The 27282-nt window shown below is 42.0% G+C and overlaps 1 protein-coding gene across 3 annotated transcripts in view; it reads left to right on the top strand.

Annotated features, from left to right (window-relative positions):
* The window catches only part of DGKI (diacylglycerol kinase iota), a 486267-nt gene that overhangs the window by 451011 nt on the left and 7974 nt on the right, over positions 1-27282 (top strand). For all 3 annotated transcript variants that reach the window (XM_081533024.1, XM_081533025.1, XM_081533023.1), the window contains 3 exons: positions 8831-8868; positions 13024-13144; positions 26240-26276. In XM_081533024.1, coding sequence (XP_081389150.1) covers positions 8831-8868; positions 13024-13144; positions 26240-26276 — 196 coding nt within the window. The remainder of the gene's footprint in view (positions 1-8830; positions 8869-13023; positions 13145-26239; positions 26277-27282) is intronic.

Raw genomic sequence — 27282 nt, 5'->3', positions numbered from 1 at the left:
GTAGATACAATGGTCATCTGAGTTAAATTCACCCATTCCGGTCCATTTTAGTTTGCTGATTCCTAAAATGTCGATGTTCATTCTTGACATCTCCTGTTTGACCACTTCAAATTTGCCTTGATTCATGGATCTAACATTCCAGGTTCCTATGCAACACTGCTCTTTACAGCATCAGACCTTGCTTCCATCACCAGTCACATCCACAGCTGGGTGGTGGTGTTGCTTTGGCTCCATTCCTTTATTCTTTCTGGATTTATTTCTCCACTGATCTCCAGTAGCGTATTGGGCACCTACCAACCTGGGAAGTTCATCTTTCAGTGTCCTATCTTTTTGCCTTTTCATACTGTTCATGGGGTTCTCAAGGCAAGAATACTGAAGTGGTTTGCCATTCCCTCCTCCAGTGGACCACATTCTGTCAGAACTCTCCACCATGACCCATCTATCTTGGTTGGCTCTACAGGGCATGGCTCATAGTTTCATTGAGTTAGACAAGGCTGTGGTCCATGTGATTAGATTGGTTACTTTTCTGTGATTGTAATTTTCAGTCTGCCTGCCCTCTGATGGAGAAGGATAAGAGGCTTATGGAAGCTTCCTGATGAGAGAGACTGACTGAGGGGGAAACTGGGTCTTGTTCTGAAGGGCGGGGCCATGCTCAGTAAATCTATAATCCAGTTTTCTGTTGATGGTGGGTCTGTGTTCCCTCCCTGCTCTTTACCTGGGGCCAAACTATGATGGAGGTAATGAAGATAATGGTGACTTCCTTCAAAAGATCCCATGCATGCAGTGCTACACTCGGTGCCCCCAACCCTGCAGCAGGCTACCACGACCCATGCCCCTGCCAGAGACTCCTGGACACTCACAGGCAAGTCTGGGTCAGTCTCTTGTGGGGTCACTGCTCTTTTCTCCTGGGTCCTGGTGCACAAGGTTCTGTTATGCCCTCCAAGGGTCTATTTCCCAGTCCTGTGTAAGTTCTGGTAGCTCTGTGGTGGGGTTAATGGCGACTTCCTCCAAGAGGGCTTATGCTATACCCAAGTCTGCTGCACCCAGAGCTCTGTCCCTGTGGCAGTCCACTGCTGACCCATACCTCCAGAGGAGACACTCAGACACAGTTCTTTCTCAGTCTCTGTAGGGTCCCTGGGTCCTGGTGCACACAAGATTTCTTTGAGCCCTCTGAGTATCTCTGATAGGAATGGGGTTTGATTCTAAACACGAATTCGCCCCTCCTACCATCTTGCTAGGGCTTCTCCTTTGCCCTTCAACGTGGGGTATCTCCTCACGGCCGATCCAATGAAGCATAGCCACTGCTCATGACCTTGGACGTGGGGTATCTCCACGCGGCCGCCACTCCTGACCTTGGAAAAGCCATAGCTTTGAGTGTACAGACCTTTGTCAGCAAAGTGATGTCTCTGCTTTTTAATACCTTATATAGAATTCCTAATTCAACTCAACTAGCATTTGCTGTCTGCAGAGTCTTCTACTTGCCTTTCCTCTTCCTACTCCAAAAACCTGGTCCTTCAGATGAGTAGTTCTCAGCCTTCTTTATTTATCTGCTGAGATGCTCAATGTAAAACAGATGACATTGTATCTGTCACACAAATGTTCTTGGGCATCTCCCAACACTGACTGAAGGTCAGCACCAACCCCCTGACTCCAAACACATCATGATGCAAGTGTAGGATGTGACAGATCATATTTTTCCTAAAACAGCATTGTCTCCCACCCCACACGTTCTTCTTGCAACATGTCTTTGACTGTTTTTTCATTGAGCCATGGCGTGTGTATCTCCTTTCCTTGAATACGGACAGGCTTAAGACTGAAGCAGAGCGCATGTGATGCTGTGGTGGGGTCCAAGGCAAGGTGACTTCCACTGGGCTCCCTTGGAATGGTTGCTTTTGAAACACAGTCATCATTTCCAGAGGAAGCCCAGGCAGCCCATGGAAGTCCACACAGGAGGAGTCAGAGCTCCCAGGTGAAGTCAGCTTCTACTGAGCAGTCATATGTGTGATCATCTTGAAAGTGGATCTTTGAGATCTCAGTGAATCTGCCCCAACTGACGCCAGATCGAGCAGTAACAACAATTTCTGCTTAACCCAGCCCAAGCTGCAGCTTTTGAACAAAATAATTGTCGTGTTTTAAGTCACTACGTTTTGGAATGTTTTGCTATGCAAGAATAGGGAACTGATACAGATTTGTGAGTCATTAGAAGAATAATCTTGAATTTGTTCTAATATATTATTAAGAACCCTTAGTGTTTTGGCTATTACTATTGATAAATAACTTGGCAACATATGTTATTATCAATTGTCAAAACTTCCTTGAGGCCTCAATTAACATGCAGAGGTCTTTAGCAATATCTAATTCCTCTTTTCTCTCACCTTGTCTTGGAATTGTTCAGTAAGAGTATGTAAAATATTATTAATTATAGTATTTTCATGAGCGACTTCCTCCTTTATGTCTGATTAGCGTAATTCAGTGTAGTTATCCATACCATGAGATGTGTGTTAGACTACCTTTGCTATTTTTGATGCTTATTTTAAATTCCATTTTGGGGAGCTGAGCCTTCACAGTTTGCTGCTCATGTACCAGGGCTTGCTGTTCACAAAGCAGAGAAATTGGACAGAATGCTGCTGATAAGGAAAATACAGGAAAAGCTATGCAGAAATATGGATCTCAGAGAAGTAAGCTCTTGGGCACCTGGGAGTGCAGCCTCTATGGGGCTGAACAATACTAAGAAAGGAGAAGTGTGAAGACACCTGTTGTGATCAGATCAAGGGAACGGTGAACATGACGTTCGCCATAGGGGGGCTGGTGCTTCAGCGTCTGCTTTGGTGTAAGAAGGGTTGGAGCCTGAAGCCATAAATGACTTCACTTTCTGTCTGATGCATCTGTGAAGGTTTCGTTTGAGCTTGTTTTAATTTCTGCCACCCTGCTCCCAGTTACAAAAGAAACAGATGGTGGAAGGAACTCTGACCTAAGATTCAGAGATAATAAAAGAAAATATTTAAAAAAAATAAAAATAAAAAAAACTAGCATCCTTCTGTCTCTCTCAGCTGGATTGCTAACTACCTATGTGACCTTGGAAAGTTACTTCTCAAGTACCATTTTCCTTCTCTATTAAATGCAAGGGTTAGACCAAGGCCACATAGAGCTCTGGAATGTGGAATATGACTCCTGACACATTATTTTATGTTCTGATTCTTGCTTTGTAAATATTTAGGAGTAAAATGTATGCAGAACTTGGCAAAGTCAGATGTATATTTATGAATCTCAGTGAATCGGCTGGTTTTTACCCCCTGGGCCTCCACAAGCCATTTTTGTTCAACAATTTTTGTTGTTGCTTTTACTCTTTTTCTTCCACGATTAAAATAAAAGATTTAGATGGCCACTGTCATTAGCAAGTGACAATCAGGAACAGAAGATTAATTTTAAAACTGAAAAATAGCATGCAAGGTTAAAATTTTTAAATAGACACAAGTGCTCAGAGTTGTGACTCTGTTTATAGTTATTTTAGTTGATTTATTGAGATTTACAAGCATTGTGGCTTTGCCAAGTTCTGTACCCTTTTTTTTTTTCCAAATAGTTTTGTTGCAAGCAAACTTCTCAACCTTAAACTATCCCTTTGGAATTAGTCATATGCCATGTTCTAGAACTGTAACTGCCTTGAGTCTCACCTTCTCATTTCACAGCTAAGAAGTGATTCATTTCTGTGTAGTGGTGTTAACATCAGTATTCCATGGTGTTCTACACAGAAAACCACAGTGGTCAGAGTCACTGCTCCTTGAGCTTACTTGCAAGGCAGAGTCTCAAAAGAACTGATTTTATCTTCATTTTCCTAATGAGAGAACTGAAGCTCAGTTAAACTGACTTGTCCAAGGTTATAGCTAGTTAATGATGTGCATGCATACTAAGTCGCTTCAGTCATGTCTGACTCTTTGCAATGCTGTGGACTACAGCCTGCCAGGCTCACAAACCTTAAACTCAGGCAATATGATTCTAAACTCAGTTAAAATAGATCCCTTCCTAATTTGGATTTCTTGCCAAAATATCGGCTTCCTGAGAGGATGGAGTTTATTTTGTACAGTCAGCTTGGAACAGGGCCTGGCATGGCAGAAGCAGGTGAGCCAGCCAGTGGCCCATGGACCATTTTCTCCCCATCATGATGGGAGGGAGTCATTTTTTTCCTTCTGTGCACAGATGTCTAAGGATGTCTGGGCTTTTGGGAATCCAGGCCAAAGAAAGAGAGGCTGTGAGAGGAAGGCATTTGACTCCTTCCCGGTAGTCCTGACTTTTCCATTCCAGCTTTCTGTCTCAGGATGTTTACTGTTTAGCAGTTGATCAGAAGGCACAGTGCTGAAGGAAAAATAAGTCATTTCTTATGAGCTAATGATTCAACTTCTAAACTCTCTGAAAATTACGAACTTTTCAGTCCTCTACCCACTTACTTTCCTGTCTGACTATATAACTTTATGTGATTTAATTGTCCAGGAAACTTAGTAGTCATCTGCTCAATAACCCTTGTATCCCACTGGCCATTTAACTTCCCATGTTCTTTTGAATTTGGGAGCATTGTTTCCCTTGTATGAAAGAGTTTTGGAAAAGGCCAGAAGGCAGGCTCTGAGCTGAAGAAATAATAAAAAAATAATGCTGTAATCATAACAATTCATTATTTGTTTTTAAGCTTGATCTTTCCGAAGGTTATTATCTGGAGTTGAATACTAATGGATTCAAGTTCTGTTTATGCAGAGGAAATCTTAAACAGTGTTCAGGAGGGAAGGACATTAATCAGCAGAGAAGAGGGCCTTGTGCTTAATAATGTTTGCATAATAGCTACCCTTGAGTGTATTGCTTGACTTAAAAATAAATATTCATGTTTTCCATCTCCAGTACAGTTGGAAATTATTTGTGGTTACGATTCTTTTATATGCTCTTCTGTCTGTTCAGGGGGACTTTAAATTGGAAAGCTAGGAAACCAAAAGACAAAAATAAAGATGCTTGTGAGTGGAGTGAGGTAACAATGGCAAGCTGCCGTGATGGGGGCACAGGAACTGAGATCAGGTTGCAACTCTGTTCGCAGGAAGGGAGGGGCTGAATCAAACTGGCAGGTGTCAGGACATTTACGTGGTTCTCTGATTTACTTTCACCTCCTCCTTAGTTGCTCATTACTCACAGGATAAAAATGTAGGTCCCTTCTCTGGACGAAGAGGTGCTCACTGGAGTGGTCCTACTGGAACTTCACACTCACGATGTATGATGACCCAGCCTCAGGTGTGATCATGCAGACCTCTTCCCAGGGCCCTTTGGACAACCTCTTAACTTCCAAGTCCTCATTTGTGTCTTCCCTTTTAAGGATTTCCCAAATCTTTTTGCTAATTAAACCACTGATTGGGGAAGAGTTGGCTTAACTTCATCTTCTCCAACAATCCTTTGAACTCGGCAGGCAGCCAGTAAGTTTTCCCCCAGCCTCTCATTCATCCACTCACTCATGGTCAGGACTCTTCCAATAGTATTTATTTATCCTGGAGAATTTTTTCATCATCCTGATTTATTGCTTATATGCACCAAATGTTATTCATTGGTGCTTTAAGTTAGCGAATTCCACTCTTCTTTTCTCTCTCCTTTATTCTTTCTGTTTTCTGTTTCTTATAAATTTCTGGGAAGTGTTTCAATGTGGTCTTGAAAATGCAGGCTCTATATTGTTAGGAACGTCTGTGTGCCATTTTCAAGGCTTTTCACTAACTCCCTTCTCAGGCAGTTACCCTAACCTTCTTTCTCTCCTAAATGGATATAGAATATCCTGTAGCATAAAAGCCCAAACTGAGTCATTCTCCCACATCTGCAATTGCTTGTACTTGCCCCTGCCTCTCTCTCCCTGTCCTCTCATGAAGAGTTGACATCTTGGGGAAGCTCCACCATCTCACTGGCTCCTGCAGCCCTGCCTCACCTCTAATGGGGGCCATATGAACAGCGAGATGCCCGACTGACTTCACACACCAATCTACTCTCCTTGCTAGGCTCCTTCTAAAGTGTGTGTATGTGTTTTTCATGTACTTATGCATAGTCACAGAAGTACTATAATCTATCCCTTCTATCAGTATAACTTATCCTATTTATAAAGTGCTTATTTGGCTTCATCTTTACTACAGAGAGGTGACCAGGACAGCTGTTAATCTTACTTTAGATAAGAAAGTTGATTTTAAAAGTTTGACTTCGTAAGGCTGAGCGCTGAAGAATTGATGCTTTCAAATTGTGGTGCTGGAGAACTCTTGAGAGTCCCTTGGACTGCAAGGAGATCAAACCAGTCAATCCTAAAGGAAATCAACCCCAAATACTCATTGGAAGGACTGATGATAAGGCTGAAACTCCAATACTTTGGCCACCTGATGTGAAGAGCTGACTCATTAGAAAAGACCCTGAGGGTGGGAAAGATTGAGGACAGGAGTAGAAGGAGCTGGCAGAGGATGAGATGGTTGGATGGCATCACCGCCTCAATGGACATGAGTTTGAGCAAACTCTGGGAGGTAGTGAAGTACAGGGAAGCCTGGTATGCTATAGTCCATACGGTTGCAAAGAGTTGGACATGGCTTAACGCCTGAACAACAATTAAATTGCAGAGATCAGAATTAGACTCCAGTTAAAGACTCTTTCCTTTTATTTTCCATAGGCCCCACAGAGTCTGGAAGAGCTACTACAGGCTGAGCTCCCAGAGGGCACGGGACAGAGTCTGGGATGGTCACAGGGACCTACATTGTGGGGTGATTGAGCTACCATGGTCTCTGTGCCCTGAGAGAGTCATTTCCCTCTGAATGTCAGTGTCCCATCTGTAACAGGAAGAATGAGACACGTTTCTTAGGTTCTTTGGACATACAGCATTTTATCAATTCCCTTTCTGTTGCTTTTTAGAAATATGTATTTGTTTACTTGTCTGTGCCAGGGCATAGTTGCAGCACACAGGATCTTTAGTTATGGCATGTGAACTCTTAGCTGTGACCTGTGGGGTCTAGTTCTCTGACCAGGGACAGAAGCCCGCCTCCCCTGCATTAGGAGCGCAGAGTATTAGCCGCTGGACCATTAGAAAGTCCCCTTTTCTGTTATTTTTATCTCCATTGCCTTTTCACTCCTTTCCTCTTTGCTCTCATATCTGGAGAAGGAAATGGCAACCCACTGCAGTATTCTTACCTGGAGAATCCCATGGACAGAGGAGCCTGATGGGCTACCGTCCACAGGGTCGCCAAGAGTTGGACACGACTAAGTGACTAACACTCTTTTCTGTCAGTTCAACAACTGATTGGTGCACACTGACCATGGACAAAGAGCATTATTGTGCCTGGAGCCATGTTTATATTTTTAAACATTATGGAAAAGAAACATTCTTCCCTCTCTTTCCTGGTCTTCCTTTCTCGCTCTTCTTCCTTCATTACTCCTTACGTGCTGAAGCAGCCATCATCATTTCCTAGGGTTTCCAAGACTTCTGCTTTGGTCAGAGGGAAGGCACTCGGCCCTGGGCCTCTGAACAAGTTGAACATACCTGTGGTTCTTTGCCTCTGGTCACCCAGGGCCCGTAAGTGCTCATGATGAAAGCTTCAAGGGCTTTGTTCAGTGATAGTCAAGGACACCATGTACTTTGATACTGCATTTTTGGCTAACTGTATATGAGAGACTCTGAAATAAGAGTAAAATGATACTTTGAAAATAAACTTCAAACCTTCTAATTTTGGGGGGTTGACTTTAAAACCTTAAAATGATGTGGGGTTTTTTTTTTTTGAGCAATTTTAAAATATAGGTATTTATTTTTCTAAAGGGACTATTTTTTCATCTAATACAAATGTCCCCTTTTGGAATCATCATAATTGCCTTTAGACAGTCATATATTCGTTTCCTCTTTTATCAGTTATATTTTTTCATTCTTTTTCTGCACCCCACGTGACATGCATGGGTACTTAGATTATTTTCCCCTCAACTAAGTAGAAAGAAATGACAACCTGTTCCAATATTCTTGCCTGGAGAATCCCAGGGACAGAGGAGCCTGGCAGGCTACAGTCCATGGGATCGCAAGAGTCTGACACGACTTAGCAACTAAACCACCACCCCCACCACCAAGTAGCCTTACAATTAGTTTAATTAGATGTTCAGAGTTCTTTCTATAAGAGTCACCAATGGATTTTTGCTAACTGTATGATTACTTTCTTCAGAACATAATTAAAATATGTGTTTCTCCTTTATTGTTTCTAATCCTTCGCTCCATAGCAGTAGGTATTTACTTATAATTACAGAATGCAAAATTACTAATGCTTTGTGAACCCCCAAAGGACAAAGTAGAAGGAATTAGAAAGAAAGGAGCAGAAACAATCCTAATGATTAGGCACTCTGCATCAGTGGATGAGATAAGAACATTTATATGATTTAATAAGCCCTTTCAAAGATCCGATATAATTGAGACTTTCTGGTTTACAGATGTGGAAACTGAGGCTCAGAGGGGTTAAATAACTCGCCTAGTATTCCGCTGCCTGGAGTACTAAGGCGGTGGAATAAGGGTCAGAGCTAAGATTTGAATCCAGTATGTGTGACTCTACATTTCATGTTCGTTTTTCTGTACCAGGGCTGGAGGGGGTTCCCGTCAGCTCTAGAATGATGTACAGGATGGATGCCCAGGGAGGGAAGGGCTGAGGAGAAGGCCTCAGTCTGTCCCATGTTTCAGCCTTCGGCACGCTTCTCCTCCCCTGATTCCCACCCCAAATGTAGACCATGTCTCCAGAATATGGGTCCAGCCCTTTGTAATATTTTCATGAGAGGGTCTTCTACTAATGGGACGTCTCTCTTTTGTCTTTCACAGCAATTTTGCAGGCAGTAATAGCTGGTGATCTTATGAAGGTAAGATATCTTCCTACCAGAACTTTTGGTGATTCTTTAAGAACTCTGCTGCTGCTGCTGCTAAGTCGCTTCAGTCGTGTCCGACTCTGTGCAACCCCATAGACGGCAGCCCACCAGGCTCCCCCGCCCCTGGGATTCTCCAGGCAAGAACACTGGAGTGGGTTGCCATTTAAATCAGCATAGTTTCTCACCAAATTTTCATGATCCCATTTATCATTTCCCATCCCCCTGGTGCTAGCTGGGTAGAAGGCAGAAGGATGTTCTCTTTGAGAATTGAGCAGAGAGGGTGAGAGGAGTCCTTGTAGCATCGCCACATCTCCGAACAGCAAAGGGTCTGTGCAAAGGCACAGTGCTGTCTGCCTTGACTGGTTACAACTGATACGTGTGCCTCAGCTTCCTGCTATCTGGAACTAGTATTTGAAGTTTAAAGATTTCTTTAAGCCCAAGTCTTTAAATGAATGCATCTGTAAGAATAACCTGGACAATACCCAGAAATACTTTCTTTAGGCAAGAGCCTACATCTTGCAACATTATTGCCGTTTTGAACTCTGGGGATCACAGTTAATCAGAAGAAGATACTCTGATCTGCCTTGAATATTGTGATTTGTGCTCATGTTTTCTGGAGAATTTAGTTCAGAGGAAACTGCTGCCTCCTGAATGACTGCAAATTCTGAAGTCAGACTGTCTGGGTTCAGATCTTGGCTCTGCCTTTGACTATATATGAGACTTTGAATAATTAACCTAATTGTCTATGGGCCTCCGTTTCTTCATCTGCAAAATGGAATCACATTGCTCTTCTCTTTGCTTTATTGTGAGGGTTAAATATAAAATTCAAGTAAAGCTCTTAGGATTGTTCCTATAACTTCATAGAAGGGACTCTCCCAAGATAGCTATTTTGTTAATACAGTGTTAATCTGTGTTCCTTTAATAGTTAAACATAGCAGGGAGACAAATATTTGTTATAAAGTATAATATAGTCCATGAGTACCCAGAAAGCTGTAGTTGGTCCCAAGTTATTTTCAGGTGTCAGGACTTAAGACTGCCCGGGTATCCCTGTATACGCCACAATGGCATTGATCTGCTCTGTACTATCAGCAGCTTTCCCAGCCAGAGGCTCCAACTAACTCAAGAAGTTCAGCGCTATCCCAGACTGAGAACCCAGAAGCCTTAAAAGAGAGTTAAGAAGCACTAGCTCAGTTGATAAAGAATCCGCCTGCAATGCAGGAGACCCCGGTTCAATTCCTGGGTCGGGAAGATCCGCTGGAGAAAGGATAGGCTACCCACTCCAGTATTCTTGGGCTTCCCTAATGACTCAGCTAGTAAAACATCCACCTGCAATATGGGAGACCTGGGTTCGATCCCTGGGTTGGGAAGATCCCCTGGAGAAGGGAGAGGCTACCCACTCCAGTATTCTGGCCTGGAGAATCCCATGGACTATATAGTCCATGGGGTCACAAAGAGTCGGACACGACTGAGTGCCTTTCACACACAGCAAGTTCTTATATACAGCTTCTTTGGAAGCATATCTGTTGAATAAACAGAAACCTCAGAGCTACATTGTTAACAAGTTACTAGCAGAAAACAAGCTGAGAAGGTTGTCAGCATCTTGTTAAACTGTCATCTTTAGACACACATCCCTGGGAATGGTGCCCACGCCATGTCCAGATCACAGTGTTACTAGGAATTGTTAGCCACAAGAGGAAAGTGCTCTCTAAGCAGCGTATGTACCTGAATTCAATGCCATTTCCCGGCAGTGGATTAAACCAAATATTGTCCTATATTCCCTGCAAAGCCTTTTTGGATTCTATGAGCAAGAGGCATGAGTTCAGACCTGATCCCTGCCCTTGTAGAGTTTCTAAGCCAGAAAATTTTGCAAAATGTTGTTGTACCTTTGAAACCACTTCGTTTTGTTTTGTATATACTTTTAGTCTAGGCAACAGATTTTCCAGGGCCCTGGGCATGTTACTGCACTTCTTTGGTACTTAACAGAGAATTATGTAAGAAAAGGGAAATCACTATATTCGGCTGGTTGCCTTACCTCATTCTCTGTTATAATTCTTTCCTAGATGACTGAGAAATGACTCAGTAACATCTGATTTACTGAGAGGTGAAATATAAAGCCTTAGGATTTTTCTTTTTCACTTTTTTCTTTCTTTTCCTTCCCAAGTACCTTCCCCTCCTTTTCTTTATCTTCTTCCATTTCTCTGTCCCATGTAGAAAATATTATAAATATTAAATACTCAACTGGGTGTGTGTGTCACGAGTGTGAGGAAGGAAGGGGAGAGAGGGAGAGTTGAGAGGGGAAGTGAGGTCCAAGCGCACCAGTGAACTGAGAATAGAAGCCCTGGATCAGCCCTGCATGCAGGCTGTCGTGAGTAGCTCCTATCCACTGGGCTGCACAACATATCCATGGGCTATCCTAATGGTCACAGTGTCTATGAACACCACAGAAAGGCAGAATCGGGGCAGCTGATGGACTAGGTCTCTGCTCCTCTGTGAGCCCAAATCCTTTGTGGATCTTCCCACAAAGAATGGATGTGCCATTGTGAGACAGTACTGTTGAACAGAACAGGATTCTCTTAGATTTTTGTGAAAGACAGTTAGCTACTTCTTCCTGTTCCTTTGCTTCTCAATTTAGACATGAAAACTCTATACATTCCTTGTGCATGCTCAGTCGCTTCAGTCGTGTCCGACTCTTCGCATCTCTATGGACTGTAGCCTGCCAGACTCCTCTGTCTATGAGGATTCTTCAAGCAAGAATACTGGAGTGGGTTGCCATTTCCTCCTCCAGGGAATCTTCCAAACCCAGGGATCGAACCCACATCACTTATGTCTCCTGCACTGGAAGGCAGGTTCTTTACCACTGGTGCCACCTGGGAAACCCCATGTTCCTTACTTCCAGTCAATTGCTCCTTTTTGATCAGTTTTCTAGGAAGTCTTCCATTGATTTTTTCCATCCCCTACCTTATGTTTTCCTAGTGCCATGTGCTACTCTCCTTGTTGTCCTCTTCATCTCTGTTCAATTCTTTACGCATCTCTCTCTCCCATGGACGGTGAGGTCTTGAAGGCTTAGAGGTCAGTGGTCAATTTGTATTCATGTTAGTTTCCCTGGCATCTGGCACATGGCTAATCTATAGTTGTATTTGAGTGAATGTATGAACTATGAGTTTACTCTCTTTGACCTTATGAGTTTGTTTGTTTGTTTTTTATAATGCTCTGCCATCTAACTTCTTGGTGGTAGACACATTCCTTTTGCTTATTACATGCTGGGTTAGTTGATTCTTATTTATTCTAAAGCTACATTTTAGAAGCTCCAGTAAGGCCCTTGTTCTGATTATTGCAGTTTAGAGAACAGAGATCCAGTTTCTCTTACATTACAGTTCTGTAATGTGCAGTATTTCACAAACTTAAGACTGTGTCCTCATTTAGCACCTAATTCTCAGGCTGCAAACTCTGTTTTTCCTCCAGTCTCTTGGAAGTCTTTTAGGTTTCTACTACTACATTCTCTGAACCCTTTTGGTTTTCATTCCATGGACCATCTCAAGCCTTGTTGGGTGGTATGTGTTGGATGATTAATAGAAGACAGGCAGACTGCAGGTTTGGATGAAGGAGGGAGCCAGACATGGCCGTGCGTGTGTCTGCTGTGTGCCTGTGCGTGTGATCTCATGCTGGAAAGGGGCAAGCAGCCTCTATACTCAGTAGCTGGGTTCATTAGAGAGGGCAGAAAAAATTAAAGTGCGGAGGGAGCATTGCTACCAGACATCAAGCTCTTTTCCTGCCTATAGACTTAATTGTTCTTTAACTCAAGAATGCTCAGCCTGCATAGGGAAGCTTTCATTCTCCTCTCTTTCATTATTTTAGTGCCCAGAAAAGAAAAGGACAAAAACTAGAAAGGGAACAAGTAATTTAGCATGCTTCCATTCCCTTAGGCTGTTCAGTACCCACTTACCCTCTCTGGAATTTGCTGAGACACTGGCCATCTATTTGAGTGATAACACAACCCAGGAATGTTACTTCATCTCTTTGACTTTTCCCTGTGTCCTCTGAGGCTGGAGACATTTGTGGTTTGCTACATTACTTTTATTTTATCACCAGCTAGCTATTTTCCTTGTTCCGGACTCTGTCTGAGTTGCTTTTCCTATGTCTCTTTTTCAGCTAATAGAAAGCTATAAAAATGGAGGCAGCCTGCTAATTCAGGGACCAGACCACTGTTCACTCCTTCACTACGCAGCTAAAACCGGCAACGGGGAGATTGTGAAATATATCCTTGACCACGGTGAGTAGGCATAGCAAACCAAGAATCAATTATCCATGAAACAGACTGCATTTTTGAAGTTGACTTTCATCCAGGCTGTCCTCAGAATGGTGGAGAGACCCTTCAGCTTTCGCTGACTCTCCTTGCTTGTATGAGCGAGCCAGGATTCCAGACCCCTGACACAGATCACCTTAACCAAGCCGTTAACAGAAATCATTTCCATATCAAGGCCTTTGCAGGGTATTTGGGAGTTGATTACTTACAAAATGAAAGACAAAACCAAATGTGGACTTGGCATCATGTACTGTTTGGGGAAGGGCTTGTATGTTTTGGAAAGTTAACTAGTTGGGACCAGGTACCTAATCCATATTTATAGCTGATCATTCTGAGGAGTAATGCACGTATTTATTTCCATCTTTCTAGTTTTCCTTTTTTTTTTTCGATTTGAATCTCATTCACCTCTTCAACTCAAGTCACCTTTTATTCTCTTCGGAAATATCTGGTACTGCCATGTCATCTGTGGCAGGCCATGTTCACCCCCTGGACAGCCTCCTAACCAGGTTTGTAATCTGGTGTTAGATGGTGACCTCAGCATCTACCTCTAATAGCCCCTCAGAGGCACAGACACATCACAGGAGTATCAAATCTTGACCATACTTTCTCCTTCCCATGTTTATAGTGTTTCTAGGACTGAAAAATAGGATAGAAGCAGGCAAAGTCTCCCTGGCTTGGCTGTTTTTGAGGAATCTCTGGCTCTGCTGAATTCAGGTACACAGAGATCCTACAAGATTTTCTGTGAGCCCTAGCACTGAGCCGATGCCTACCCTCATTGTATCCACATTTTGGCTGTAAATAGTAAGCATTTTAGTACACAGTCACATTCCCTTTTTTAAAAAAACTGAAGTATAGTTGACTTACAGTGTGTCAGTTTCAGCTGTACAGCAAAGTGACTCAGTTAAAGACATGTGTGTTCAGTCACTAAGTCGTATCCAACTCTTTGCAACCCTATGGACTGTAGCCCTCAGGGCTTCTCTCTCCATGGGATTTTCCTGGCAAGAATACTGGAGTGGGTTGCCATTTCCTCCTCCAGGGGATCCTCCTGACCCAGGAATTGAACCCATGTCTCCTGCATTACAGGCGAATTCTTTACTGCTGAGCCACCGAGAAGTTATACATATATTTAATCTTTTTCAGATTCTTTTCCCATTACAGGTTATTACAAGATATTGAATATAGTTCCCTGTGCTATATAGTAGGTCCTTGTTGTTTCTTTTATATACAGTCGGGTGTGTCTGTTAATTCCAAACTCCCAATTTATCCCTCCCCTTCCTTTTCCTCTTTGGTAACCATAAGTTTGTTTTCTATGTATTGATTTACATTCCTTTTTATTCCTCTTTTTATTCTGTTCAGCAAACATGTCTTATTCTATTTGCTCATTCATTCATTCATCAAATATTTGTGGGGTACTTCACAGGAACTACCTGTCATAAACCGACACACACACAAAAATAAAATATAGTCTCTGTTATCAAGTAATTGCAGGATAAAAAATATAGTCATATGCATCATAAAATTGAAAGCAGTTGTATGTAGGACTCTTAGGTCCTACTGTAAAGTCACAAAGAGAGAACAGAGCTGCCATTTCTCAAGCACTGGTTGTATGACACGTGCTTAGAATGAATGCATCCTATCATTGAATCTTTACAAGGACCTTGTAAAGGATTAGACTCTCAGTCCCATTAGACTCGCCTTGCTTTTGTCTTCAATACTTTCTCACCATGGAGAGTTTGCCTGAACCCTTGGCCTGAATTACGGCAGAAAGAGTGGTTTAGGAAAAAGAAAGTGTATTAAAGTAGGATGGTCACCATTAGAGGCTTTCTTCCCCGCCCCTGGTAGGCTAGATTGGATTATCCCAAGCCTGTCTGCCCCAGAAAGCCTAGATCTATTCCTGGTGCTGTGTCAGGGGTGTGGATAGTCTGTCTCCTACTCCCCTGACCATTCGGCCTCCAGCAATTAAAGCATGCCTCTTTAAACAAGACTTGAATAAGCAATGGTGGCATAAATTCTACTTGCCTTTTGCACACACACATGCAAGCTATATGTGTTTTCCTGTAGTGACTCTTCCAAAAGCTGGTGACAGGCAGAACCAAATATTAGAACCCAGCCCCATAGACAGTGCATAAAGGTCACAAAGCTTCCATGGTTATTTTTCTCTTAATAGAAAAGATCTCAGAATTTCCCCTGGACAAAGTGGAGGTGAGCTTTAGATATATGCCCTCAACTTGTTTGCTTTTAGCTCAGGTTCAAGTTCTCCTGGTGACTGTCATCTTGACCATTCTCAATTCTTCCCTCCTCGTTTGGCTTTACCCCACGAGGTTGGGTGCTTGCCCCCGCACCTTAGTTTGCTCGGTACCCAAGTACCTCTCTAGGGTTGGTGAGACACCGGCTATCTGTTAGAGTGATGAGACCTCTTAGAAATTCTCTCTCCTCCCCTCTCTACCTCTCCTGAAGAACAGGTATTCCCCTCCCTGGTTCTGGGATCCTTTCTCCATCAGTGATCTGCTGGTATCTCACTTGGTCTTACCCATCAGGCTGCAGGGAACTGCAGTTTTGACTGAGTCTGTATTTAAGATGGATTCTCACGTGTTCGGGTCTGTCAGCTGGGGTGGTTGGGACATCTGGACTTTCATCCCAGGCTTCTTCACAGCATGACCATCCCCGGGTTTCAGGAGGGTGAGGATAGAAGCTTCCAGATGTTCCGAGGCCAGGCTGGAGAAGTTTGCCTCATCTCTGTGGCATTCTATCAGCTAAAATGAGTCATGGAGCCAGCTCCAGCTCAAGGGTTGGAGAAATAGACCTCTCTCTGCTCCATAATTAACAGACGTGTTTAATCTGCCCCCTCCCTTACTCTCTGTCTTCTTCAGCTGAAAATGGTGATCTTCTTAATATCCTGAACTACTAACTCACTTGGAATTCCCTGGTACTCAGCTTTTATATTTTCCCTTGGTTTAGGGTCCTAAGCTAGGGCTTCAAGATTTAGCAAATAAAAAGACACAATAACATTATTTTAGCATAACTATGTCCCATGCAATATTAGGGACATGCTTACGCTAAAAACAAAACCAGAAATCCTCTTTTCAGCTGAGTCTCCCCAGGGGCTTGAATGAGGAGGCTTAAGATGGTATTGCTCTGACACCATGAATTTTCACAACCCCCACCACCCACTTCTCTTTCCACTGCCTTAAATAAGACGGCATGGAAAGGCCCCTGTAACTCGAGCTCCCAGGGCTTGGAGTTTCTAACCAAGCTGTAGATCAGCGCACACACTTTTCCTGGCATGAAATCCAACTGGCACATCTCTGAGTGCTTACACCAAAGCCTGACATTCCAACACCAAACTCCTTCCTCTTGGATCCCAAGAGTGAATCATGCAGTATAGAGTGAGAGATTTTGCAAAGAGTGAATCATGCAGTATAGCTCTTTGTGTCAACACTGAAGGACAAGAAGAATTTGTTAGTAACTTGGGGAAGGGAGAAGCTTATTTTTCTCATTTTTTGGTTAACTTTTGTAAATTAGTCACTTTAATATTTATACTAAAGAGAAAACACGAGATTTTTGTAATCACCTCAACTTTACTCACAGTCAGATAGTTATGGTCACTGCATCTGCCTCATGGGTCTCTAATTGGAAAGTAGATGTATGCCTCTGAGGATTATGCAGCAAAATCCATCTCTTCTATCAGAAAATAAAATCTTACTATGATCTACAGTCCAAAGATCACTGTATATGGATGGGTGGCTATTTTTAACCTTTTAGTACTACAGTCAAATAATAAAAACTGAACTATAGTTGATTTTTATTAAAATTAGTATTTATCAACCTGATAGGCATAGTCAATTTCATTCTTCACATCAATTTCATTATTTCTAGTTATTGGGGAGCATGGATGTGAAATCTGTTGACATCGTCAACCTAATTCTCCATGTTGTTTAAGAGCTGAGCACTTTGGCTCAACCATTTCTGTCGTTGTCATTTGTCTTAATATTTTTAGTTGCTGATATGATTTTATAAACTTGCACATTTAGAATTGAAAACTATCTTTGCAGAACTAGTCATCTCTCTTAAATTGCAGCAAGCCCTTTGTGGTGTTCTTGAAGTCAGGGACACATACACAGAAAACATGACACTTTCTCTACTCTGTAATCATCTTCTTAGTGTGGTCTCTGCTCAGCAAATAGTCTTGCCTGATTAATAATGATGCTGACTCTGAAATTCCCCTGATTTGATGGAAAATAGCCTCGGTGAAGCTGGGGTTCAGAGATGTCTACCAAACTATGGCATCATATTGATAAGTTAGTGTTATATTTATGGTGGATGGATCTGATCAGTTTGAATTCACATAAATAAATAAAAAAAATCCACCCAGATTTTATACTGTGGCAAAGATCAAGAGACACCCCTTCTTACCATCTGAATTGCTGCAAGCCTCTTGACATTGTAGTTTTTAAAATTTTTTAAAAAAACTTGAATCAAGTCCTTCCTTGGCTTTATGGTATATAAATCCTAAAGACTGTTCAAAGACCCGCCTGTCAAGATGTCTTTAAAGACAAGGGTCCTAAGAAATCAGTGGGCCCTTTTCAAGGAACATAACTGATGGGACTTGTTTGCCTCCTGCATCCTGACTCGAGGGAGCGCTTCTCTCTGCTTCACCTTCTTCTTCATGTCTTATTGATGGTGGGGGTCCACAAAGACGCCTCCTGAATGGGAGTCGTGAGAGCTTAGTCATTCTCCCAGGCACCACATTCAGCCGCAAATTTCTCTTCTCAGGACTCTTTTAAACATGGGCTGGGGGGCCATGAGACCTGTGGTTATTTCTCAAAAGCCACAGGAGGCTTGAATTTTTCTCTTCCCTCGTCTTCTTTGGGACTTCTTCTCTTAAATACACAACACGCTGCTTCCCTTTATGAAAAACTGGAATTTGGGCAACGGGAGGGTTGAAAAGAGAATGGAGGTGGGAGAGAGAGCCTAAGAATACCACGAGGACCGGGTGGAGAGAGGAGGACGGGAGGGTTTCCAGCGGAGAGCCCCCACCCCCCAGCAGTTCCTGCTTTTCAACTCCTTTCAACCATATTTTTGCCCACTCCCTCCTCCCTCGTTGTACCCTCCCAGAGACTTTTGTGGCATCTTAGTCTTTAACCACCGGGCACATTTTGCTCTTTTGTTTTTATTCTCCCAGCGCCCACCCCCCCTCTGCCCCCTACCGTGTTTCCTGATAGAAATCTCACTCATGCATTTCCTTTCTGATTTCAATGGCTTACTTTGTCTTCCCTCTTTTTCTGCCTTCAGTCTTTCTTTTCTTTTCTTTTTTTTCACCCCCCCTCTGCCTCTGGTCCCTGAGAGAAACGACCCCCATCCTGCTGGGACAGGATGGCGGTGCTGTTGAGAGCTCCCAGCGCCGGCTCTCCCCACATCTGTGCAGCCTTTGTCGGCGCTCAGGAGGATTTGGAATGGTCTGCTGGCAGCGTCAGGGAGACTAATGGGAAATGAGGTCCAGAGGGAGAGAGGCCACGGGGAGGTGGGGGGAACAGCAAAGGGGATTTGGATGGCTCGGTGTGGGAAGCAAATTAAAGGATGCATGTGACAAAAGACACATCATATATAATACAAGGGCAATGGTGATGATACAATTGCATGGGTTCCTGGAAGAGCCTCTGGGATGAGCACTGACTGGGCAGTCGACTTGAAGTTTGGAAGGTCTGACTACTTTCCATGCTGTCGTCACTTTTTCAATGTTGGGAAATTTGTGAAATTTTGCTTCTTTTTTGAATTCCCTGGCCTGCATCCGAAAACTGATGTATTTCTACCCGCAATGTACTTTTCTTTCCCCTTTATTTTTCAGACCATTTCTCAGATAGCATAGCTTTTTTTTTTTTTTAAAATCCATGTTCCTTTTATGGACATCTCTCTCTTAGGAAAAAAAGTGTGATATTGGCGAGGATACAAGTGGATTTTTAAATGTCATTCATTCATTCATTCATTCAAAAAGTCTGTCCCATGCACTTTTAAACAAAAATATTATTGTAATAATCACTGCTCATCTTTATTGTTCTGAGTGCTTTATGTGTATTTATATATTTGATTCTTACAACAAGCCCACAAGGTAAGTTCTCTTATCTCTACTTGACAGGTGGTAAAACTGAAGTATAGTAAAGCTGGATGACTTGCAAAAGCTCATCCATAATATAAGATATGGTCTCTGCCCTGCATATTCCTAAAACTCAGTGAAAGAAATAAAGCATGGATAAACAACCACAGTTCAGGGTAGTTTGAAATGAATATCATATACAGGATTCTAGTGATAACTGGCATAGGACTATGGAAGGGTGATCACCTTCTGAAATGTTCATGGAGAAATCTGTACCTCTGTCCCCTCAATAGAGATTCAATGGTTGTTTCCTGGTGCAGGTCAGCTGGAGGCTGAACTGTGAGTGTTTCATTAAACCCTGGGGAGACAGAAAGCCAAGACTTACTTTTCTATCCAGGAAACAATCAAGAATTCTCTGCTGATAATTTAATGGCATTCCTTCCAATTCCTTAGGGGAGATGCGTAGTATCCACAATCAGAACATATGTACACATGACAAGCAAATTAAGCCCAAACCCAAATGCTCCCCCATTGATCTATTTGAAGGAATTCCATCTTTATTTTTTCTCTTTCTCCTGTTCTTTCCCTTATGGCTGAGGCTGAAATTAACTTTTCCAAAAATCATAGTTGCTGCTTTTTCACATGTATTTTTTTTTCTTTCAAGGGAATATACTTGTGGTCTTTGTTAATGGTTTTTGTTTCTCTGGACATGCTCCCACCTCCAAATCTTACACTTATGCTACTAATCTACACAGGGCACTATTAGCATGATGCACTATTTTTGTTCCAAGAAAACTTAATTTTTAGCAAAATATAATTCTACTCATGTACATTTTTGTACAAAATTCCTTTTTATTTTTTAATCAAAGTATAGTTGATTGACAGTGCTGTGTTAATTACTGCTATCTGGCAAAGTGACTCAGTTTTATGTACTTATACATACACACACATATTTTTTCATATTCTTTTCCATTATGGCTTCTCACAGTATACTGAATACAGTTCCCTGTGCTATACAGAAGGACCTTGTTGTTTATCCATTCTATATATATCAGTTTGCATTGGCTAATCCCAAACTCCCAATTCATCCCTCTCCCAGCCCTCTCCTCCTTGGCAACCGCCAGTTTATTCCCTGTGTCCCTGATTCATTCTGTTTCATGCATAGGTACATTTGTATCATGTTTTAGATTCCACATAGCAGTGACAGCTTGATAGACTATTAAAAATAGCTCCCAGTTTGTCACTGGAGACACACATAGGGAGGGAAACCACAGTTCTGTCTCAGATTCCACCTGGCATTCACTCTTCTCCTTTCTTCTCCTAAATCTTCTTGCTGTCAGTTAAGTCCATCTTTCCAGAGCTGTTTCTAAAACCTTTAACTGAAGTTTCTTTGGGTATTAATTAAGAGCAAAAACATCTTGTTTTAGTATCAGCACCTCTGTCAAGGACAGAGGATTAGAGAGAAAGAAGGAGATAATCAACAGCTCCAGGCATGCCTGACTCCCAGATTAGATGATCAGCTCTGGAATCCTGCTGGCTTGGCTTCATTTATAGTGATTCTTGTCAGAATTTTGAGGAACAGGCTTCTTTTCTTTGCCTCACTTTTTTTTTAGCACAGATTAAGCTGCTTTATCATCCTCTCACTGCATGGAGGCATGGACCCCGGAGTCCACAGACCCGCTGTGGTTGCAGTTCTGAGAGCACCAGGTGACAATGCTGAGGAAATGAGACGAGACCCCTACTGCCTAAATATTTGTGCAGTTGTTACCAAATGCAGGTTTGGGTGCCTGACATACAACGAGGCCAGAACAAACAGAAACATCAGAGTTAGGAGCAGAGAAAGGTTTACTGCAGGGCCAAACAAGGAGAACGGGTGGCTTGTGTCCCCAAACCTCGAACTCTAAGGGTTTCAACAAAGTATTTTTAAAGGCCAGAGGAGGGAGAGGCATTGCAGGGTATATGATTAGCTCATGCGTACAGTTCTCTGACTGGTTGATGGTGAGGTCATGGCAGTGTCACAGAGGTTAACATTATCAATCCTTAGGGGCCAGTAGGTCTGGGGGCTCATGATCATCAGTTAACTTCTTCCATTTGTTGGTGGTTTCAGCATCTGTAAAACAACTCAGAAATGTGCATCAGATACTATTTTCTAGGTGCTCCAAAGAGGAGCTATGTGGGAGGGGTCTGTCCCCAGGAGAAGTCCCCATAGCGTCCTGCTTGGTTACACGATTATCAGTAATGGTGGGAACAGACACTGGTGAGGCCACTGATGGTGTTCATGGGATTCCTTTCAAAATGAATGGCTTTGCTGAAGGTGACAGGAGCTCTCTAAAAGGACCATTGGGCTCTGTAAGCTTTCTTGCTCCTGACTTTGTGGAGGCTGCCTCGTCCAAGACTGAATAGGCCTGGAGCACTTGGTTCTCAGAACACTGAATTGGAGTCAACAGTTACTTCAAATGTAAGTGGAAGCCAAGGCACGCTTTTATATCTCCTTCCCTCATTGATGTTCCAGCACCTTAACTTAATGTAACCTGCTGTGTTATGTCAGAGAAAGAACGCTTAATTATACCTAAACTTTACACATTACATGTAGTGTCCCAGCTACTGTTTTAAGCACATTTTTTTATATTAACTTATGAAACCTCATAACAAACCTATGTGATAAATACTATTATTAATTGTAATTTACTTGTGCAATAATCAAGGGACTGAGAAATAAAATGAACTTGCCTGAGATCTCGTGAGGGGCAGAGATAACTGGAGTTTGGGGCCAAGGATGTTCAGCATCAAAGCCCTCACTCTTAATCACTGCACTAGACTGCTTGACACTTTAGGGGGATATCGGTGGGACAGGAGGTGGCTTGGGTGGAGAGTTATCATTCCAGTTTCCTTAGAATCATAGGACTGAGGAACAAGCATGAATGAATTAAATCCTCGTTGAACCTGTGAAACAGGGAATGTGCTAGAAGGGTAAGAAAAAGTGTTCTTACACTTAAAAGATGTAGAATAATTAAGGAGATAAGGCATGCATTCAGAAAGTAAATACCCAGTACAAGGTTCCACCCCAGTGTTATGGGAGTTCAGAGATGGGGTCAAAAGTCAAAGGTGGCCTTTTCAGAGGACCTTGTCACACACTGGGCTTTTAAAGGATGTGTAAGATTTAGGTGAGTATGCGAGCTCAGTCGTGTCCAACTCTTTGTGACCCTGTGGACTCTAGCCCACCAGGCTCCTTTGTCCGTAGGGTTTTCCAGGCAAGAACACTGGAGTGGATTGCCATTTCTTCCTCCAAAGATTTAGGTATGTGGGTAGAAAATGCTGCTCTGGATAGCTGGAGGGAGCAAGCTCTCAGAGCTGGGAGAGTCTGAGAAATATTTGGGTGATTGTGCAGCTACCGATTTAGCTTGTACAAAAAATAAGTAAAATGGAGCCTTGAGAACAAATTGAGGTGGGGTAGTTCCAAGTGAAAGACTGTGAACTTCAATGTTTTAAGTACTTAGGGAGACAGAGGACATATGATGAATTTGAAGCCTAGAAATCTAAATGTTAGATCTTTATATATTTTCTTAGTAACAGTCCTGCACGCTCATTACGTCCCTGACAGAGAGCTATTAGGAAGTGTATTTGTCAAATAGGACAAATTGGAACAAGTAATAGGACAGACGTTTCAAGAGAAGATTCACCTGTCCTAAGGACCATAGATGGAAAGAAAGGAGGGGAGGTTGGTGATGTAGCTCCTGGATGACCAGGAGAATTGTGAACATCTCCCTTCTCCTTAACCAGTGAGTGCTGTTTTTATTGAAAATTGTAGTTGATTTACAATGTTGTGTTAGTTTCAGGTATATAGCGCAGTGATTCAGTTTTATGTATACACACACACACACACACACACACACACGTATATGGAAAAGAGAATGTATCTATATGTTCTTTTTCAATACAATGAAATGGTGAGTGAACTTCCCTATGCTATACAATAGGTCCTTGTTTATTGATTTTATATATAGCAGTGTGAGCAGTGTGTTTAGGTTACTCCCAAATTCCTAATTTACCCTGCCCACCTCCTTTCCCCTTTGGTAACCATAAGTTTGTTTTCTATGTCTGAGAGTCTGTTTCTGTTTTATAAATAAGTTTATTTGTATCATTTTTTTTTTTTTTAGATTCCACATATAAGCAATATCATGTATTTGTTTTTCTCTTCTGGCTTATTTCTTTTACTGTATAGGTCCATTCATGTTGCTGCAAATAGCATTATTTCATTCCTTTTTATGGCTGAGTAGTGTTCCACTGTGTGTGTGTGTGTGTGTGTGTGTGTGTATATATATAAGTGAAGTAAAGTTTGAAGTCACTCAGTCACGTCCAACTCTTTGTGACCCCATGGACTGTAGCCCACCAGGCTTCTCCATCCATGGGATTTTCCGGGCAAGAGTACTGGAGTGGGTTGCCATTTCCTTCTCCAAGGGTTCTTCCCGACCCAGGGATCAAACCCGGGTCTCCTGCATTGCAGGCAGACACTTTACAATCTGAGCCACCAGGGAAGCCCAGCATACATATATACACCACATCTTCTTTATCCATTTATCTGTTGATGGACATTTAGGTTGTTTCCATGTCTTGGCTGTTGTAAATAGTGCTGCAGTGAATATGGAGATGCATGTATCTTTTCGAATTATGTTTTTCTCTGATTTATGCCCTGGAATGAGATTGCAGGATCATATGGTAGTTCTATTTTTAGTTTTTAAGAACCTCGATACTGTTCTCCATAGTGACCGTAACAATTTCCACCACCAACGGTGTAGGGAAGGTTTCCTTTCCACACCCTCTCCAGCATTTATTGTTTGTAGATTTTTTTGATGGTGGCTATTCTGACTGGTGTGAGGTGATACCTCATTGCAGTTTTTATTTGCACTTCTCTAATAATTAGTGATGTTGAGCATTTTTTCACATGCCTGTTGGCTATTTGGAGAAATAATTATATCTTCTGCCCATTTTTTTATGGGCTTTTGTTTTGACACTGAGCTGTATGAGCTATTTGCATCTTTTGGTTGCATTGTTGCAGATATTTTCCCTCATTCTGGAAGTTGTCTTTTCATTTTGTTTATGGTTTCCTTTGCTGTTCAAAAGCTTTTAAGTTTACTTAGGTCTCATTTATTTTTGTTTTTATTTCCATTAGTCTAGGAGACAGATCCAAAAAGATATTGCTGCAATTTATGTCAGAATGTTCTGCCTATGTTTTCCTCTAGGAGTTTTATGGTATCTGTTCTTGCATTTAGGTCTTTGATCCATTTTGAGTTTATTTTTGTATATGGTATTAGAGAATGTTCTGATTTCAAGCTTTTACCTGTAGCTGTAGAGTGTTCCCAGCACCATTTATTGAAGAGACTCTCTTTTCTCCATTGTATATTCTTGCCTCCTTTGTCGTAGATTAATTGACCATAGGTGCCTGAGTTTATTTCAGGGCTTTCTATCCTGTGCCATTAATCTATATGCTTTTGGGTGAGTACCAAACAACTTTGATTACTGTAGCTCTGTATAGTCTGAAGTCAGTGAGCCTGATTCCTCAGCTCCATTCTTCGTCAAGATTGCCTTGGCTATTTAAGGTCTTTTGTGTTTCCATAAAATTTTTAAATTGTATTGTTCTAGTTCTGTGAAAAATGCCACTGATAATTTGATAGGGATTACATTTGTTGATTGCTTTGGGTAGCATAGTCATTTTGACGTCAAATCTTCCAATCCAAGAACACTATATCTTTCCGTTTGTGTATCATTTGCTCAGTTGTGTCCAGCTCTTTGCAACCCCATGGACTGTAGCTTGCCAGGCTCCGTATTCATTAATTCAGACAAACATTTAAGCCTCTGTTTGGCACCATGCTCTATGCCAGTCACCAACGAAGGACACAGTGTTGGACAAGGGATCTGCCACAGCTTCAAGGGGTTTTCCAGAATCTAGTTGTGGAGAGAGACAAGACAGCAGGTAATTTTAATATGGCTTGACAAGTGTCATGATCAGTAAGGTGATTGTATATCCCTACTTGTTAGGGATACTCTCAGTTTTGATGGTTAATTATATTACCCTCACAATTGTAGGAAATAGGGTTAACACACAAAATGAGGGAACACATGAGCAGCGCATCGAATGCAATATTAGGAATGCGGTAATAGAGTGCTTTATGGAGAAAGTGTGTATCAGCTGATACCTGCAGGTAAGAAGTTGCAGGAAGGGTTTAGAGGAGAGCAGTAGTGCAGCAGGGGGAAAGGTGGACATTCCAAGCAGTGTTTGCAGGTTGAATTGAGTAAATTAGTGAACAAATAAAAAGTTATGAATGTGAAAGCTCAGAATATTTCGATTCCTGATGAAGCATCTAGAACCATTTGATGTTTATATATAACATCCCTTCCAGATTTGGGGAGGGAAATTTTATGAAAAATAGAATTTTACTCTATTTCTAAAATAAAGAAATTGGGGTAGATAATGTCTTGACTTAGTGTATGCTGCTAAGTGTTATGTCAGATAAAGAACACTTAATAATACAGTCTCTTGTAGTTTTAATGGTATGCTGTATAAGAACTTCCCTAACAACCTGTGCTAAAAATATTCTTTAAAGCCCACCTGATTCTCCTTTTCCTCCTTAGGTAGCCACTTAATTATTCTTAATTTATTCTACCCCTATTAATTTTATTTCTTCAGCTTGTTTGAAAGTTTCTTGAAGGCAGAGGCCATATTCTTTTTTATCTCTCATTCTCTACATATTGCCTGGTGATGATTGATTGAGAGATTGATGAGGGGGAGGTGGGAGGAAGCATTTCTCTTTTGGAGGGAGAGGTGGTCTTATTATCCCTGTAACTACTCTTTTTTAATTCTTATTCAGCCTCCCAAAGTATTTTAATTCTGTGCCTACAGTTGTTTTTTTTTTTTTTAATGGTAATTTTTTGAACTTTTTTTTGATGGGCATCTTGCTTTTCCTCTTCCTTAGGACCGTCCGAGTTATTGGATATGACAGACAGTGAAACGTGAGTGTTGCCTTACATTATATAGTCTAGATTGTCTTCTTGAGAACATACAAAAATGTCTACTTTCACTTGTATTTATAACTGTAGAGCTAATCTTCTAAATCAAAGATTACACAGTAAAAATAGATAGTACCTGTCATGATGATTGCATATGTAACCATTGCTGGTCGTCATTTAGAACTTCCTTCAAGGGAGGTACTTCTGCACTGGTGCACCTTGAATGCCAGAGAAGTCTAATGTACTTAGCTCTTAATTACTCATCTATTTACTCTTTCTCAACTGAGGTTTATAAGCAAATTAAACCCTAATGCCCTAAGGCATCCTTTTTGTGTAGTGAGACAATTTCTCTGTGCTAAATCTAGAATGAGACAAGTTATATGCAATCACTGGAGAACCAAGAACATAGTGACTCCAATCATTTCCATGTCCTGTGCCTCAGAAGAGGAACTCTGGTTCAGAAACTCACCAGCTCTGCAGTTGGCCCCCAAACTGTTAACATTTGTTGTCAACGTTTTTATTCCCAGAATAGCACAGCAGTTACTATTCCCCAAGCAGGGACAAAGAAAGGTTAAAAACATCTAACCCTGGAAGCCAGGAGGAGCCTCCAGAGAACTGCAGTGAAATACAAGGATAAAGAATGGGTGGGGTGGAGTTGTGGTTGTTCAGTCTCTAAGTTGTGTCTGACTCTTTGTGACCCCATGGACTGTAGCACACCAGGCTTCCCTGTCCTTCACTATCTCCCCAAGTTTGCTCAAACTCATGTCCATTGAGTCAGTGGAGTGGAGAAGGGCTAAGGAGACCAGAAGAAGGAAAAGTAGAAGGGGTTTAGCCACGAGTCACTGACCAGGAAGAAACCGTCCATTGCTATGGGAGCTTGTTCACGTACCACACCTCCCGTCGGCAAGGTCGTCATTCACCCTAGCTTGGCATTAAGTGTCTTTTCGATTTCAGACTCAGGATGGGAATATCCTCCTCCCTCTGCTGCCTGTGGGGGTTGGCGAAATGG

This window comes from Giraffa tippelskirchi, chromosome 10 (assembly GCF_054371585.1).
Source record: "Giraffa tippelskirchi isolate mGirTip1 chromosome 10, T2T-mGirTip1v1.2.pri, whole genome shotgun sequence".
Classification (NCBI taxonomy): Eukaryota; Metazoa; Chordata; class Mammalia; order Artiodactyla; family Giraffidae; genus Giraffa; species Giraffa tippelskirchi.
This window is presented reverse-complemented; position numbering and strand designations above follow the sequence as displayed.